The 18,712-nt window shown below is 35.2% G+C and overlaps 1 protein-coding gene across 13 annotated transcripts in view; it reads right to left on the bottom strand.

The window, feature by feature from the left end:
- LOC111550202 (calcium-dependent secretion activator 2) overlaps nt 1-18,712 on the bottom strand; it is a 565,477-nt gene that overhangs the window by 289,793 nt on the left and 256,972 nt on the right. For all 13 annotated transcript variants that reach the window (XM_026454331.1, XM_026454332.1, XM_026454330.1 and 10 more), the window contains exon 6: nt 14,991-15,109. In XM_026454331.1, the coding sequence (XP_026310116.1) occupies nt 14,991-15,109 (119 nt within the window). The remainder of the gene's footprint in view (nt 1-14,990; nt 15,110-18,712) is intronic.

Here is an 18,712-nt window from a genome sequence, read left to right on the forward strand (position 1 = left end):
AGGAGGGAGGCTCCGTGGGCGTGGGACCCTCCCGGCCAGGTGTGGGATATATTCTCTGGTGTGCCAGTGTTATAGCGCAGTATTGGGGTGGGAGTTACCCGATTTTCCAGGTGTTGTGTGTCTCAGTTCCCCTGGCTAGGAAAATGGACTCCCTTCCCCCTCGCGCTTCCCAGGTGAGGCGATGCCTCGCCCTGCTTCAGCTCTCGCTGGTCAGGCTGCAGCAGCTGACCCGCACGGATTGTCCGGCACTCCCAAGTGAGATGACCCCAGTACCTCAGTTGAAAATGCAGAAATCACCGGTCTTCTGTGTCGCTCGCGCTGGGAGATGGAGACTGGAGCTGTTCCTATTCGGCCATCTTGCTCCGCCCTCTCTAGCTTATATTTAAAAAGTAGTTTCTCCAAGAAACCCCAAGTGATATATAAAGGAAATTTAAATAATATATACCATTTTTGTTGCTGCAAAAATATTCTGGATATGTGAGATGTAGTATTAATGCTGCAATTTGTGAAGGGACATTTGGGCCACAGAAAGTGATTTGTACAATGTCACTTAGCAGATTGTATTTAATTATGTAGTGGGTGGAAATTAGGGTGACAACTGGCTCCCAGCTGCTATTAAGTCCATTCAGACTCATTTAACTTTCTCATGCATTAATACTAGCAGGCCAGTCAGTGAATATCTATAGTTTTATAGGCGTAACTGTTTTGGTAAAACAGTGTCCTCCCTATAGATGAAGTACTCTTACTGATACTTCATTAGTAAGTTATATAAGATAATACTGTTGTCAGTTATTGGAGGTTAAATGCTTCATCAAATAAAGGTTAGTTACAGAACCAGATACTGAGGATATGATGATGAATAAGACCTGCCTTCTGTCTTCCGGGAGCTTCTAGTTTTTGTGGGGGAGCAGACAAAAAGAGAGACAACTAGAGCATACAGTGAGAGTTCTGGGGACTGAGAACATATAGGGTGTTACTGAAGACCTCTGGGGAAGGAGGGGAGCAAGGGCTCAGGGAAGGCCTCACAGAGAAAAGCATCCTAAACTACAGCCTTCAAGGAAAGGTAAAGGGAAAGTAGTTAGGTGCAGAATGAAAGGAAGGCAGACCATGTGCAAGGATAGTGTTCTTCCCAGGAATGGGACCTGCTCCTGGTAGGGACAGCATCAAAAAAATGTGTGGACACAGGCCAGGGAAGTTCAATAACTTCAGATGCAGGGGATAGTTCCACTGATAAAAACAGCTTCCTCCAAAATGCAACAGAATTCCTGCTTGAAAATACTATAGAGCATAGAATCTAAGCTGGAGTTACAAGAGGTGCAGAGGTAAGTGGAAGTCAAACCAGACAGAGGCTCCTGAAATAAACCTAGCAAGGGCCCAGACCAATGGGCAGGCAAGGATGATGTGATAAGAAAGATTTGCTGGATATTAAGAAGGCAGAATCAACAGAATTTACGTATAGAAATCAAAAAAGAAGAAGAAATAATGAATGGCCAAGTCTCTGGCTAAGGAATCCCTATAGCTAGAAATACCACATACTGAGTTGATAAACAGAAAAGGAGGAGTATGTTTAAAGGTGAAATATAAATGTTTCTATTTTTAATGTGTTGAGTAAGTTATCCATGTAAATATATTCAGAAAGGAGAAAGATTGGCTGCCTAGTATTAATCTGGATAACTAAAAAGCATATTTTGTTAACTATAGAATTTATTTTAGTAACAGTCTTCTTTCTAAACTTGAAAGCTATTTCTTTGTATTCTTTCACAGGTTTAGGCCCTTTGTAAAAATTTATTTCAGATAGACAATGTTACATACAATATGAAATATACATACATATAGGATACAGTATATATATATGATATAGTATACTATATTCTGTGTTACTTTAACATTTATATTTCACCTCTAAACATACTCCTCCTTTTCTGTTTATCATCTCAGTACCTATACTGTTTCTTATCTAATTAAAGGCAGTGATTATATTTTCCTGTGAAATTCTTGCTTATCCATGCTATATGGATAAATATTCCTAGATCAGATTATCTTCCTTGTAATATATCTTAATTCACGTAAGTGGTGCTATAAAACTGTGAACTATTTTGATCAACGTAAAAGAATTTGCTGTTTGACAATTACATCTTCAGACTGATTTTAAGAAAAGGATGGCTACAAAAATGGACGGACACTTTTCATCCAGGCCATCAGAAGCTACATGATAGAAAGAAAACAAAACAAACAACACATGCAGTAGCTAAGTCAAGGAATTAGCCTCTCTGCGAACAGAAAGAGCAGTTCCATGGAGTCAAAGCAAGAAAGCCAAGCTGAGACAGGTGTAAACAAGTTTCTCTTTCTAAAGATCCCAACAACTGTGGGAAAACAGCAAAGGTCACTGGCTTAGTTGGGGACCTTCTCTGAAAAAATTGAGCCATGAAACTGTCACAGATATGCTCAAGAAAATATTAATGATGAAATTTTAATGTAATCACCAATCTGTCTGATTATAGGGGAAACAAGTCCATCTGTTAGTAAGTCTCATCACAAAAGTGACTGATCACATTTAGTCCACAAACTTGCTCTGAGTCTTCTAGAAATACTGTTACTTCTGTAATTTTAACAAGCTTGCCACAGCAGAAATCAAGACCCCTGCTCTAAGCAATTTATAATCCTATTCCCACTATTAGTAGGGCATATGCTTAGCAAAAAGATCAAATAAACAGTAAAGTCCAACAAAAACTTTTTATGACATGAGTTTGTTCAGAGCTGAACTTAAAATAACTTATGTCTATTTGGGTTCTATTTACCAAAAGTTTCATTTAATAAAGGACTAATGAGCCTCTCCCAGATGTTGGTTCAGTGGCCTTCACCCAGAATCCAGTATTTGCAGAGAGAGAATGCAAGAATGAGGCAACCTGAAACACTGCTCACATGTAAAACAAATAATTGGACATTTTGGGTTTTCAGAGGGAACCAACAGCTAAAGTTATTTAATATTGATGTGGATGTTGACATTTAGCTACCGATTTTATTTAAAAAAAAAATGCACCACTTTAAAAACACAATTTGTAAAATGTGGATAATGATAGGTTAAGTTTTCACATCATTAGAATCATATTCATAGTGCATAAATATTGTTCCACTTTTTTTCCTAGACATCTATCCTACTTGAAAGTGAAGTAATACAGGGCATAAAAGATGTAGATTTCATCTCTACCATTTTGGTAGAACTATATAAAATTCATGATTTTTTTTCACATTCAAATATTAAAATTTTTGAAGATTCTTATGAGAATTTGCCAAATTCAATATGATCCAAATGCTGCCATCTGCCAGCAAAGCTATATTACGGCAAAAAAGGAAAGTTAAACATTAGAACACAGTGAGAATTTCACAGACTTGCTTCAGGTAAAATTTGCTATTTTATAAGCCAAAAGACTTCACATCTTCGCCAACCAGATCCATCTTGCATTTTATGTAATAAGGAAATCTGAGCCAGGAACACAAAAGTGTTACTTGTCTAAAAATTGACTAATTCTTCATTTTTATTTTTTAGCCACACTTCACCACCACTGTGATTTCTCTGGTGGTCTTAAGTCAATGAAGTTCTGGGAACAAAACAAATTAAAAATAGGATCATCTTCTCTTCCTTAAAAAACATTTCTTTAAATAATGTTATATGAATATCTTTGCAGGCACGTTTCTAAAGCCTATAGTTTTAATTTGGAAGACATGTAAGTGTAAAAAAATCTCCCCAAATCCTAAGTTTACATAGACTTATTCTTCCCAGGAAAACAAAACAAAACTTAAAAAAAAAAAATAGTGTTGTTATCTTCCAGGTCGCAGAGTTCCTATACTTAGAAAATTTTCTTCAAATTTCAAAGAGAAGGAGAAACTCCTGTGGACAATAGCTCTCATGCTGCAAAAGTTACCTGATAATTGTCAGTACTTCAGAAGATTTAAATCTCCCTTTTAAACAGGAAGGCTTAGAAATTATGATTTTAAAAAACTGTATTAATTTTAAAATATTCAGCTTGCCATTAACCTTACTAAATGACTTACTGACAAAAAAAGTTTTATAAATAAAAGGAGAAAAATCACTGTCATGGATATATAAATAATAGTGTCTCAGTAAGGAAAAATATGTTACTTAGGTGGTTTGAGCTTAAAGTTTCCATTAAAGCAGGAGAACCTGTAGCAGATTGATATACATATAAAATAATTACATAATGCACAGATCAGAATCATGGCCAAATTAAGAAAAAAAAAGAAAGTTTATTTTTTCAAATGGGAATTACCTCATTTGAATGTGTGAGATGGGAGGTGTAGGGCATACATTTAAAAATACACTTCACTTGCAAAGAACGTCAATCTTCATCTTATGACCATTGCAATTATACTGCATACAAAACTCCACAACTAAAAAATTTCTATATAATGTGTATATACAGAAACACACTATGGACGCTAAAAAATGAATATTTTTTGCTCTGAAGCTATACATAAGTCACTAGAATATAAAAATGGAAATATAATATATTGTATTGACTTTGTGCTAATGAAAAAGAGAGTGTTCTGAGATCAATATGGGTACAAAACCTTCACCAAGTTGAACTGGTCTTGAAATATCAATCAGAGTTCCTGGGCACAGAAAGACCAGGGAGGTACCATGTGTACACACAAAGGCATGAGACAGTAAGACAGCATGACTTTTTTTTTTTTTTTTTTTTTTTTTTTGAGACGGAGTCTCACTCTGTCGCCCAGGCTGGAGTGCAGTGGTGCGATCTCGGCTCACTGCAAGCTCCGCCTCCTGGGTTCACACCATTCTCCTGCCTCAGCCTCCTGAGTAGCTGGGACTACAGGCACCTGCCACCACGCCTGGCTAATGTTTTTTATATTTTCAGTAGAGATGGGGTTTCACTGTGTTAGCCAGGCTTCTCTTGAACTCCTGACCTCAGGTGATCCACCTGCCTCAGCCTCCCAAAGTGCTGGGATTACAGGCGTGAGCGACCACACCCAGCCGCATTTTTCGCTCCCACTCTGCTTGGATCTCCAGTTCACTGAGGTCATCTGAATACTCTGATTCACAGAAACAACCTCATCTATTCTCTTCTTACCACTGAGAACTAACAAAGTGTTCCGAGATATTTTTATGAACTCTTTCAGATTTCCCTGTATCTGAAAGAATAGCAATAATATAAGGTTGCATTCAATTTAAGATTATCATTTCTTTTGCTAATCCACGTGTCAGTTACAGAGGAAGATCCCAGCTTCACCTTAATTCCATAACTCCAGAACAGGTAACAGTCAAGTGCTCTTCATATAATGTATTATCATGGTGCCAACATGGAAGACACGGCTGTAAAATTACTGTCAACAACTGCAGGATATTATGCTGCACAGCACTAGAGATCCTTTGATGGCTGCACTTTAGCACAGCAGATATAAATCTTCAATGACATCAACTAAGACACAAAACCAATGTTGATAGAGAATATATGACAACCAAAGAATCTTTTCCCTTCATAACTGACAGAGGCATTATTCATTTTGAAAACTATCTCCATTTGACTGTAGCTAACTCTCAAATCTTAAAAAAAGATTATAAAGTGCTTAACAAATAAATACGATATGACAATACAAACACCCAAGCCAAAAATCCCAGAAAGGACTTGGGAAACAAAAGCACATTCCACTTCATAAAATAATGTTTGCTGTTTGGTACTGTCAAAAGCACTCAATCCTTTATTAAGTGTGAAACTCCTCCTGTAAATTTCCTGGACTTAAAAATAGGATGCTAAAAGAGATTTAAAGAAAGTAGAAAAATGAATACATGAGTAGAAAAATAAAAAATAAACACCACTCAAAGCAAAGGCTAAAAGAAAAAATAGTGAATATATGGGCAGAGGTACCTGCAGAATATAATGATTGAGTGTTCCTACCTATATTACCCCAATTAACCCACAAAATAGTCCTTGAAATAGGTACCACTCTTTCTTTCATAACAATGAAGAAATAGACTCGAACAGATATAAATAGCCGCAGTAACACAGCTAACCTGTGGCAAAGCTAGGATTTATACTCTGCAATGTCTCAGCCTTTCTCTTAAAACCATGTTGTACTGATAAACACCCACTATAATCCCTTGTCGTTAACATTTTAAAACCTAGAAATTCTACTACTGCATGATCTTTATATGTAGGATCTAAAAAGTGAAACTCATAGGAATGAAGAGTAGGACAGTGGTTGCCAGAGGCTGAAGGTGAGGGAAATGAGATGTTGATCAAAGAGTACAGATTTTCAGTTATAAGATGAACAAGTTCTAGGAATCTCTGTACAACATAGGGGATGATGGATATACTAACTTGATTGTAATAATCATTATACAACAGATAGATAGATAGATAGATAGATAGATAGATAGATAGATAGATAATCAAATAATCATGTTGGACACCTTGAATATAATCTTTATTTGTTAAGTAAACAATTTTAAAATTTTACAACAGAAAAATTCTACTTCCTTATCTTTCATTCAATGTATTTCTGTTTTTAAATATTATGAATTCTGGTAATTTTTCAAAGCATGAACTTATTTACTAATTCATACCAACAGCTATGCAACTAGGTTTCTTAAAATGCCTTTCCTAACTTGTGGATATCACCATTGTTATTCACTCACAGATTGTTGAAGATCTTGAGAAATCCTTTACATGTGCGATCTCCATTTGCTCTCTACAGCAATACTCTGGAGTAGTTATTACTGGGCTTGTGTCCCAACAGAAGATTTGTACTTTAATGCCCCCTTAGGAACCCTGCCCTATGTAAAGATCTGCACCAGCAGCACTGAGGGTGGACCAGCCCTGAGCATATCTCTTGGACTACTGTACAGAGCTCTCGATGTAACAGTTGCAGCATCTTAGAATAAAGGCACTTCTTCTTTTTAGTTCAAAAATTTGCATGTGAAGCATGACAACACTAAAGTGTTTGGTTTTCTGTTTTTGCGATAGTTTGCTAAGAACGAAGGTTTCCAGCTGCATCCATGTCCCTACAAAGGACACTAACTCATCCTTTTTTATGGCTGCACAGTATTCCATGGTGTATATGTGCCACATTTTCTTAATCCAGTCTGTCACTGATGGACATTTGGGTTGGTTCCAAGTCTTTGCTGTTGTGAATAGTGCCACAATAAACATACGTGTGCATGTGTCTTTATAGCAGCATGATTTATAATCCTTTGGGTATATACCCAGTAATGGGATGGCTGGATCAAATGGTATTTCTAGTTCTAGATCCTTGAGGAATCGCCACACTGTCTTCCACAATGGTTGAACTAGTTTTTAGTCCTATCAACTGTGTGAAAGTGTTCCTATTTCTCCATGCTGTTTTTCACTGGAGCTCATGAATGCTCTTCAGCTAACATCTGGAATCTAAATCCATCATATCTTCTTATTAATTCAGATGCCTCTAATTTTAAGGATCCCCAGATTGCTCCCTTTATTGTAAATAAATTCTCAATGAATGTAAATTTCTGTATTTGGCTAATGCTTGTCTCTTTAGCCTTCATTTTGTTCTGCACCAACAGCATCGGTCTTGAGAAATGTTACTTCTAGTGAATTTATTTATATAAAAAGAAGCAATCTGTCATGATTTTGAAGATGGAAATGAGAGGAGAGAAAACTTTTGTATGGTTTGAGTGTTTTGCCTTTGGTTCATTAAAAATAGGCACAGTTGGCTGACCGTGATGGCTCACGCCTGTAATCCCAGCACTTTGGGAGGGCGAGGTGGGCAGATCACGAGGTCAAGAGATCGAGACCATCCTGGCCAACACAGTGAAACCCCAATTCTACTAAAACTACAAAAATTAGCTGAGTGTGGTGGTGCATGCCTGTAGTCCCAGCTACTCAAGAGGCTGAGGCAGAGAATTGCTTGAACCTGGGAGGTGGAGATTGCAGTGAGCTGTGATTGCACCATTGCACTCCAGCACTCCAGCCTGGTGACAGAGTGAGACTCCGTCTAAAAAAAAAAAAAAAGAAAAAAAAAAAAAAAAAAAAAAAAAAAACAAAGAAGGCACAGTTTTTCAAAGATCATACAAAAATGTAGCATATTTTATTTTATCTCTAGTCTGTAAGAACAGCTGACTAATGAATTATACTTCAAAAATAATTCAGACATTACTGAATTAAAATGGAAGCTAATATGTTTTTTAAAAGCATGGTTAGATTATCTTGTTTTATATGCAGTCTGTATTTAATCTCTCTTAAACATTGTCTCAGTACCTTGCCATTCTGATAAGCATTCCATTTGTAGCTGCAATGTTCTTTCAATGGTTTGACAGATATTACAATTCTGGTTAAGAATTTAAAGTTTCCAGAAATTGGTACTGGAGACTGTATTTCCCATCATTTTTATGAGGCAAAAGGATGTTCTATCATAATATCCATAAATACATTTCTCTAATGACACACAATTCATTTGTTTTTCTCATTGCTTCTTGTCTTTTTATTACTTTCAGGGGGTGGGCAGTAGAGACCCATTAATCTTCAAATGCTTTTAATAAAACAGCACTATGGGATGAAGGAGAGATAGAAGGGGTGGCAAAAACACAGTGTGGCTTCCTGGTGTTTTTGTTTTTCTCTCTAACAAAAGTTACCGATATTTAATTCCCTAGTGTGATTATCAGTGCACTTTTATTTTATTGTGGTACTGCACTGGACACTTAAAAATTTGTTAAGAGGTTAGATTTCAAGACTGGATATGGTGGCTCACACCTGTAATCCCAGCACTTTAGGAGGCTGAGGTGGGAGGATTGCTTGAGGCCAGGAATTTGAGACAGGCCTGGGTAACAAAGACTTCATCTCTACAAAAAAATGAAAAAATTAAAAAAGACATTACATATCATGCTAAATGTTCTCCTCTATTTGTGTTTAATAATGAATTTCCTTATTTTCCTGGTACCAAGACCTATTTTTACCTTCCATAGGCTATTACTAGCTCCTGTGTTTGTTTAGGCACTCAAAGGATACTTAACACTTGGAGGGAATAAAAGACTAGTACATATAAGGAAATTTAGGACTACTATATGACCATAATAAATCTTGTTCTCCCTTCACCACCCCACAGCTGGTCATCCCTCCTACTATCCCTCCATTTTCTTTTCAGTGGTATCATTAAGGGTATGGGCTGACACCAAAATAAATGAAATGTCTGGAAAGGGTAAAATGCTATAAAGTGTAGAAACAATTCCTCTGTATCTCACTCATACAAAACTTTTCCTGGTTTACTAAGAGACTGTGAAACGATGACTTAAAAATCCATAAATAACAGGAATTTTCTCCATAACTGAAAAATATAGTTTATCCACACTCCCTTCCCTATTTTACAAAATAAAAATGAAAATGAAACTTTCACAAATTCCACTGCCTCCCTGTCACTCTTTGTAAATCAAACTTGTCTATCAATACCATGTTACTAGACCCCAGGTCCTATATTCTAGGTTATGTACCAATCTCACACGCTGTTTCCCCCTAATTGCTGGCAGGAAATCAGAACTACAGGAATGAAATAGGCAATGGCCAGAAATCTTGATTAAGTGTATTGGAAATATGGACTAAATAAGGCACTTTAATTAGTATCAGACAGAAGGATGAATTTATCTCCAACAAAGCACAAACTGTTGAAGCATTAAAATTTGGAAAACGTGACTGAGACATAATTCACTATGATGATGGAGGAGATACATCTCTTTCCTGTTGTGCAAGATGAGTTCGGGATGAAAGTAATGACACTGCTAAAAAGCTGCAGTTGGTCAGCATTCATGAGACACATTTTTAAGGTAATCTGCCCCGGGATACCATGATAAATACAAATCTCTGTAATTCATTTAAAAAGTTAACTCAGTGTTCATGGGGAAACACAGAAAGGCTATTTTAGTCAAATTTCCTTACAGAAAGAGTAATTTTAAAAAAAGAGCACTGGGGGCTTATTATAATACTTCCTCTCAGGTTTCTAAGTATTTTAATTCACTTATATTGTTCATGCACTTGTTCCCCAATATCAGAAGCCCTTTCAAATACATTATGAATATATAGAAAATTAAATAACAGCCCATGAAACTTTTACTGTTTGTAAAAAAAAAAAAAAAAAGTGTTAAAATAACATAACTTCAGATAAAAGTTAATTGGTCTCACAAACCAAATATTTAAGTATCAATTAAATATAAGATTTTGTAGAAACTACGATAAGCAAAAAAAATCCAGATACAAAGACTACATATTGCATGATTCCATTTATATAAACTATCCAGGAAAAGTAAAATTGCAGAGCCTGAAAATAGATGAGTGGTTTCCTGGAACTGAGAGTGGGAGCAGGAATAGACTGCAAATGGCCATGACAGAACTTTCTGAAGTGATATGTCTAAAAATTGAATTTTAATGATAGTTGCACAAATGTATAAATTTACTAAAAATCATCTAATCTACAATAGATGGATTTTATTTTATACCTAAATAAAACAGAGAAGATTATGTGGGGAAAAAAAACCATAGCATTGAGATTATTAGAGAAGTCACACTCCCTCAAAATCTCATGGATTAGTATGGTAGACTTAATAAAATAATCTAAGGACCATGAAAGAGCTTCCCAACAAGTGGTGGTACAATAGTATTTTTCTAGTGTGTTTCAGGACTGACAAGACTTCAATTCTCTCGGCCACTGGAGCGACATGGCAGGACCTGGGGCTTGTATTTCCTGCAGCTAAGAACTTTCTTCCATTGACTCTATTTACTACAGAAACAAAATATTTTGCTGATCAAAGGCACCCTGATGAATGAAAATGAAAAGAGATCATATCATTACTTACAAATGCAACTAAAGCAGTGCTTAGAGGGAAATTTACAGTTGCAATTGCCTATATTACGAAAAAAGAAAGATCTGAAACCAAAAGCCGAACTCTTCACCTAACACACGGTAAACATGAAAGCAAACTAAATCTAAAAAAAGGAGGAAGTAAATAGTGCAGAATGAAGATAAAATAGGGAATAGAAAAATAGGAGAGAGTCCAAGAAATCATCCTAGAAATGTTATTTACAATAGTTTTTTTAATGGACAAACTTTTAGTTAGATGGGCTAAGAAAAAAGAAAGGATATTCAAATTAATAGAATCAGAAATGGAAGAGAGGATACTATTACTGACCTTATAGAAACTAAAAATAATTATAAAAACTATGATCAAATGTGTAACAATAAATTAAAGAACTTGGATGAATCAAAAACTTAATGGCATTAACTTTTAACGGCAAAAAACACAATTACTTTTGCACCAACCTAATAGAAAAACCTAAAATGACTCAAGAAGAAAGACAATGAACAGATCTATAACATAAAATCAAATTAATAATCAGAGAATTACTACCAAAGAAAAGCTCAGTCCCAGATGACTCCACTGGTGAATTCTACCAAATGCTTTCAAAAAATACAAATTCTTCATACCTTTGAAAAAAAATTGAAGGGTCTACTTAAAACTTATTCTACAAGGCCATTATTACCCTGATAACAAAATCAGAGACATCACACAAAAAATTACAAGGCCAGTATCTCTTATGAATATAGAGGCCAAAAACTTCAACAAAGCACAGAAAACCAAATTCAGTAACAAATTTTTAAAATCCTATATTATGACGAAGTGGGAATTGTGCAAGGAATGCAAGGTTCATTTAACACCTGAAAATCAAATAATGTGTTACATCATATCAACAGAATAAAAGATAAAATCCACATGATCATCTCAATAGATGTAGGAAAAGCATTTGACAAAATCAAACACCCTTTCATTAGAAAAACAGTCAACAAACTAGGAATAGAAAGGAACTTCCTTAAACTATTAAGAGTTTCTATTAAAAATCCAGAGCTAAAATCAGATTTAATTATAAAGGATTATATGCTTTCCCCCTATGATCAGCAACAACACCAACATGCCTTTTCTTACCACTTTTATTCAACATTGAACTGGAGACAGTTAGTCAAAAAAATTAAATAATGGAAATCTAAATTAGACAGGAAGAAGTTAAACTATCAGTATTTACAGATGACATGGTCTTGCACATAGAAAAGTCTACAAAATCCACTAAAAATGTTAGAGTTGATAAGCAAGCTCAGTAAGGTTGATTGATGCATATAAAATCTATATATAAAAATAATTATATTTCTAATAATTTGAATGATTTAAAAGTAAATTTAAGAAAACAATTCCATTCACAATAGCATAAAAAAGAATACAATAATAGAAATACATGTAACAAAAAGTAAACTTTTATTTTGAAAGCTACAAGACATTGTTGAAAGGAAAATTGAAGGTCTAAATACATAGAAAGACATCCCATGTCTGTGGATCAGAAGACTTAATACTGTTAAGATGGCAGTATGCTCCTAATTGACCTACAGTTACAACATAATCCCTACTGGAATCTCAGCTGGTGATCTTTGCATAATCTTTACAAAAGCTGATAAACTGTTCCTAACATTCATATCAAATTTCAGAATAGCCACAACAATCTTGCAAAGCAACACAGGTGAAAGCCTTACACTCCTGATTTCAAAAATTACTGCAGAGCAATGGTAATCAAGAAAGTGTGGTAGTGGCATAAGAACAGGCATATAGATTGGTAAAACAGAATTGAGAGTCCAGAAACAAATGCATGTATCTATGGTCAACTGATTTTCAAACAGGATGCAAATAACATTCAATAAGGAAAGAATTCAACAAATGGTGTTGGGACAACTGAATAGTCACATGTAAAAGAAGGAAGCTGGACCCTTATATTACACCATATACAAAAATCAACCTAAAATAGATAAGTGACCTAAATGTAAGAGTTAAAACTATGAAAGTCTTAGGAGAAAGCATAGAGCTAAAAATTAGTGACTTTAGGTTTGACAATGAATTCTTAGTGGTGACAACAGAGGCACAACAAAGAAAAAAATAAATTGGACTTCATCAAAATTTTGTGTTTCAAAATACAAATCAAGAAAGTGAACAAATTCATAGAATGAGAGAAAAGACTTGCAAATCACATATATGATAAAGGCCTAGTATCCAAAATAGAGGAACTCTTAAAACCTGAGAAAACAAAAATGGGCAAAGGACTTGAACAAACTTGATATATGGCATTTGATACTGGCATTGCACATCAGGCAGGAAAAATGTAATGGTGCTAGGACATTTAGCTTTCCATATGAAATATATACATGTAAGGAAAAATATTTATACCATATCAGCTTGTATGAGTATACTTTATGATGTTCAACAAAATCACCTAATGACACATTTCTCAGAATATATCCCTGCTGTTAAGCAACACATGACTGTATATATAATTCTATTTATATGAAATGTCCAGAATAGGTAAATCTATAAAAGACAGAAAGTAAATTAGTGGTTGCTTAAAACTGGAGTGGTTAGGGGTTGATAGCTAAAGGGTACAGTTTTGTGTGTGTGTTTTTTTTTTTTTTTGAGATGATGAGTATATTCAAAAACGGATAGTGGTGATGATTACACAATTCTGTGAATATACTAATGTATTACCCCCAAATATATACTGTGACTAGATCACAAAAATAAGTTTAGTCAATTGAATTAATAAATTCCACTTGAATGCCTACTAAGTACTCAGATATAAGACTAAATAGGATAAGATGTTTTACCCTTTTCTCAGGAGAAAATATATTGCAAAATAAATAGATAATTAACACAGTCCAAAAATTAAAAAGTGGTGAGCCAGAAAATGTACACTTCCCACTGGGTTAAAGGGAAGGATTATTCTCAGTGATGGTTAAGTTGAGATTCTCAATGCCAAGAAAACAGCTATACAAAGATAAGAGGGAAGATGACTACAAGCAGAGGGGAAAGCAAGTGCGACACCGGGAATGGGTGGGTAAGTGTTTGAGGAACTGCATGAAGTCCAGGGCAGATGAATTGCAGAAGATCAGGGGAACAGAGGGAGCAGGCGAGATCCCAGAGGTCATGAGAGATTGGTCAAGTGCACGCCTGTAGGAATTTGTAGGTTAGGATGAGAAGCTTCAACTTATTTCTTTTCAACCCCCTAACACTCTGAGCACCTCTCTTCCATTACACATAACCCTCTGTATCTCCCTATCCTGCCTGCTCTAAAGAAAATGAAAATTTCTCATACATCTTCAGTGCCTATTTGGGATCTCAACAGAGGTTTCTTGAATGAACAGGTCACATATTGGTATTATAATAAGGCAAAAATTCTAAATCCTATAAGATATTTAGAATAAAGATTAAATAGAAGAAAAAAAAATGTTTTCTAAAGGTAATGTACAAATGAAGGTCAAGCATATTGCATCTGAATTCCTCAGGCCAGCCTGGTTGTTTCTACTAGAGACCATGACGGTTCCTTAAGTTTGAATGAGTTAAAGAGAACATCTTACTAATTTAATTAACTCATTGCCAGAATCTGAAACATCAAACTGCTGGCAAAAAGCAGCTTTATACTCTGATTATTGTGCAGCAGTCATTAACTGCTTCTCTAGCCCACTTACTAAGTATTCCAAATAATTGTGCAGAATCATGGTATCTACTGTTACATCACCAAGAACTATAACAGGCAAAAATGAAAAGGCTATTAGAATACAATTCTCACAAATGAAATAGGATTATGTATTACCTTTCAAATAACAAATGATGATAAAATTTGCTTTCCTTAGAAATGACTTATAAACGTTTTATTGCCTAATGATTAGCTTTGCATTTGCATGTTGGATTTCCTGTTTGTACTACACAGGAATTCTGCCAAAATTCTAATTATAACATCATTATCCAGAAAGGAACACACTAGTTCTAACACATTTGAGACAAAGCTAGCCAAATAGCAGTTTTAGAGTAATACCACACATTTATGCACATAAATAGAGCATGTTTCTTTGGGAAGATTAAAAAAACAAACAATAACAACAATACATCTTTTCAACTGGCTTACTGTGGCCTTGAGGCTTCAGCCTGGTCTGTCTGCAGTTTTTCTCCTTCCACTTCCATTGTACAGTAAACAATTCGATTGGGAGCAACTGACTTCAAGCCTTGCACTTCCATTATGACAATCTAAAGATAAAATGATTTTAAAATAATGCATCAAGTTGACAACATTTAGCAATATACAGAAATAGCAGCATGAACTGTAATAAGGAAGATTGACAAAACTGAAAAACAATAATTTTGTTTTTGTTAACATCATTGGTATTTTATCTTCTTTATAATCCACCTCTATTCATAGAAGGTATAGTAAATAAGTTTTTTAGGGAATCTGGCAACTGAAAATATATCTGCTGCCAGCTACACATAAGAGTAAGGTCAAAGGTCATAAATATAAGCTGTAGTGAATTAAACAAAATTTAAACTCAGATCCTTAACAAATTAAGGCAAGTCTGCATGAAGTTAAGCAGAATCACAAATGAAAATTCAGTGCAGATGATAACAGCAGCACATAAGTTCCATATAAATTAATATAGTATATATTAATGGTAGACATTTATACCATCATACCAACTCATTGATATCAACACGTGACATCAGAAATTTTCTATATTCACTTGAGATTACTATTACTGTCTGTAAAAGAGTTTAATTTATGGACTGTATCTTATTAAATGGAAAATTATAATTTGTCACTGAACATCTTAATACTAACTTGGTAAGAAAAATAATTTTTCTATCCATTGAAGATATATACCAATTTAATTCAGTACACTGGAAAAGTGTGGAAAAACTGATATTGCCTTATGTATTTGTAACTCCTGAGAGAAAGGACAACATATATTTTTTATGTGTGCTTTTTAATGTTTGTCGAAGAGGCTGCCAATCTTAAAACACTGTAACCTATCATTCTCATTGGATGTATACATCAAATATGAATATTATTTACCATAAGGTTTTCAATCAAAAGTTACATCATGAACTCTTCTAAATTCTCAAAATTTAATTTATAAAACAGATTACAATGCATTTATATATGTACATTGATTTCTTCATTGATCCCATGTTGTATCTGCACACATAATAATAAAATTCATGTTTCATAGCTACCAAAATATCTACCATAAACATAATCTGCATCAGTTCCTGATCATGTAATACTTTATTACAGTCATTACATTTTTTATAGAGTCACGATAAGAATTTTGATCCAAAAGGGCTCAAAAAACAAACCATCGTAAAAGTGTTCTTCCTTTCAGCTCTGTTACAAGAGAAGAGTCATGTTTGTAAATATAAATGTGTATTTGGTGTTTGTTAAATTTTGTTTTCATAAAATATATAGGAAACTGATCACTCAGTTATTTATCAATAAAATAAAAGGTCAAACTCAGAACAGGTTTTCCTCCTCAACCAGAGCTTTTGTCATTTTCTCACATGGAAATGCATACCAACATACGAATCAAAATCAGGACTTAACTGAAAACAGACTAAGAGAATTGATAGAGAAAAGCAGTATCTTTCACAGCTGTTCTAACACTCCTCAGGGAAATTGGGATAAAATACAAAATCTTGATTAAAGAAAATAAGCAAAGGAAGTTATGCATTTTTTTTTTTTTTTTTTTTTTTTGTGACGGAGTCTCTCTCTGTCCCCCAGGCTGGAGTGCAGTGGCCGGATCTCAGCTCACTGCAAGCTCCGCCTCCCGGGTTCCCGCCATTCTCCTGCCTCAGCCTCGCGAGTAGCTGGGACCACAGGCGCCGCCACCTCGCCCTGCTAGTTTTTTGTATTTTTAGTAGAGACGGGGTTTCACGGTGTTAGCCAGGATGGTCTCGATCTCCTGACCTCGTGATCCACCCGTCTCGGCCTCCCAAAGTGCTGGGATTACAGGCTTGAGCCACCGCGCCCCAGAAGTTATGCATTTTTAATGACTCAGGTTTTTTGCTAGTAATATTGAAATTTGTTGATTCTTATACAAATAAAACCAGAAGCTGAGATAAATCAAATACATAACCATATTAATTAAAAGGCAAATACACTTGGACTTACTACCATTACTCTAATAACTTCTTAATAATAAAAATGTTTAATGGTCATTTAAAATGTATGAAACAACAGAATTGGGTACTACAAGTCTAGAAATCGTAAGAGCACTGCTTCATATTTCAGAATATTATTGACATTGCATCTCTTTCTGCAGTGTGTTTAAATAACCCAAATGCAAGAGAAGAAAGGAAGCATCTGCTTGACATTATTTCTGTCACCTCTACTATAAGCTACTGTAAACATGACCTCTTAAAACATACTACTTATGAAACAGCACTCTGCTTTTCAAAACAATACTTCCAACTGTGCTGGGAACATTTTATCCTGCAGAATTGTCACTTTCAAAAGATACAGTTTCTGTGGTAAATCTATACGTATAAATAAAACAATATGATTGTACAGATCTGATATCCAAAAGGAAAATAAAACATAGCTGGCCTTAAGAATTAGTGATAAAGACAGCCAAGAATTCCATGGACCATCAGCTAATCTAATTTTAAGTAAGTGTTTCAATTCCCAGCAAAACTTGCTAGTGGACCTATGGAAGCTAAACTGACCTATTTTTCATCTTCTCTTTCCCATTCTCTCTGTAGCTGATGTCATAAAGATAAAATAAATAAAGTTGTCCTAGAAGTAAAAAGAAGAGTGGCACGTATAAAATGTGAAACTAGGTAACTTTCTTCCAAGTGAAACGCTGACCACAGAGTTAGGAGACATTTAAGCATGTGTAGTTTATGAAAGAACGACACTGAGCAGTATGGTGAAATTGCAACCATATAGCACCAAACATAGAGAAAGTCATGGAATCTGCTAGCCTAATATCAATGAAAGAATTCAGTGTAAAAAACCAACTACAGGCTGGGCACGGTGGCTCATGCCTGTAACCTCAGCACTTTGGGAGGCCAAGGCAGGCGTATCACAAGCTCAGGAGATTGAAACCATCCTGGCTAACACGGTGAAACCTCATCTCTACTAAAATTACAAAAAATTAGCCAGGCGTGGTGGCGGGTGCCTGTAGTCCCAGCTACTTGGGAGGCTGAGGCAGGAGAATGGCGTGAACCTGCAGGAGCTTGCAGTGAGCTGAGATTGCGCCACTGCACTCCAGCCTGGGCGACAATGGGAGACTCTGTCTCAAAAAAAAAAAAAGTCAGCTACACTCAATGCCACTGATAACATTCCCCACTTTCCACTTCTTAGGTCAACATTTGTTTTTCTAGTATTGCTTGAACATTTAACATTACTGAATAGCTTAGTGTTTTGTGGATTGGATCATCTCTTGCTTTAACATTTCTTCTGAAGCCTTAATGAACAGAGAGACCTAAAAGTAATGCTGTACGGCTGCTTTTTTGGTACCATAAAAATCCTTAATTCAATAAGTATTTATTGAGTCAATTGTGTGCTAGGCACTGTTTAGGCACTTTCATTACCTCAGTAAACAAAAAAGAAAGAGAAAGAAATATAACCTTCCTGCAACTTACATTCTAGTAGAGAAAGCCAGATAATTAACAATAAACACAATATATAACTGAACTATATGTTAGTTGGTAAGTACTACAGCAAAAACAGAACTTGGGAAGGGAATAGGGTATGGTGGGAGAAGGGAAGGGTGGGAGCAATTTTAAAGAGAAGGTGACATTTGAGTAGAGTTTTTCAAATCTGCACTTTATTCCTTTGACTCAGTATAGTTCTTA

The sequence above is a fragment of the Piliocolobus tephrosceles genome, unplaced genomic scaffold, assembly GCF_002776525.5.
Source record: "Piliocolobus tephrosceles isolate RC106 unplaced genomic scaffold, ASM277652v3 unscaffolded_40, whole genome shotgun sequence".
Lineage (NCBI taxonomy): Eukaryota > Metazoa > Chordata > Mammalia > Primates > Cercopithecidae > Piliocolobus > Piliocolobus tephrosceles.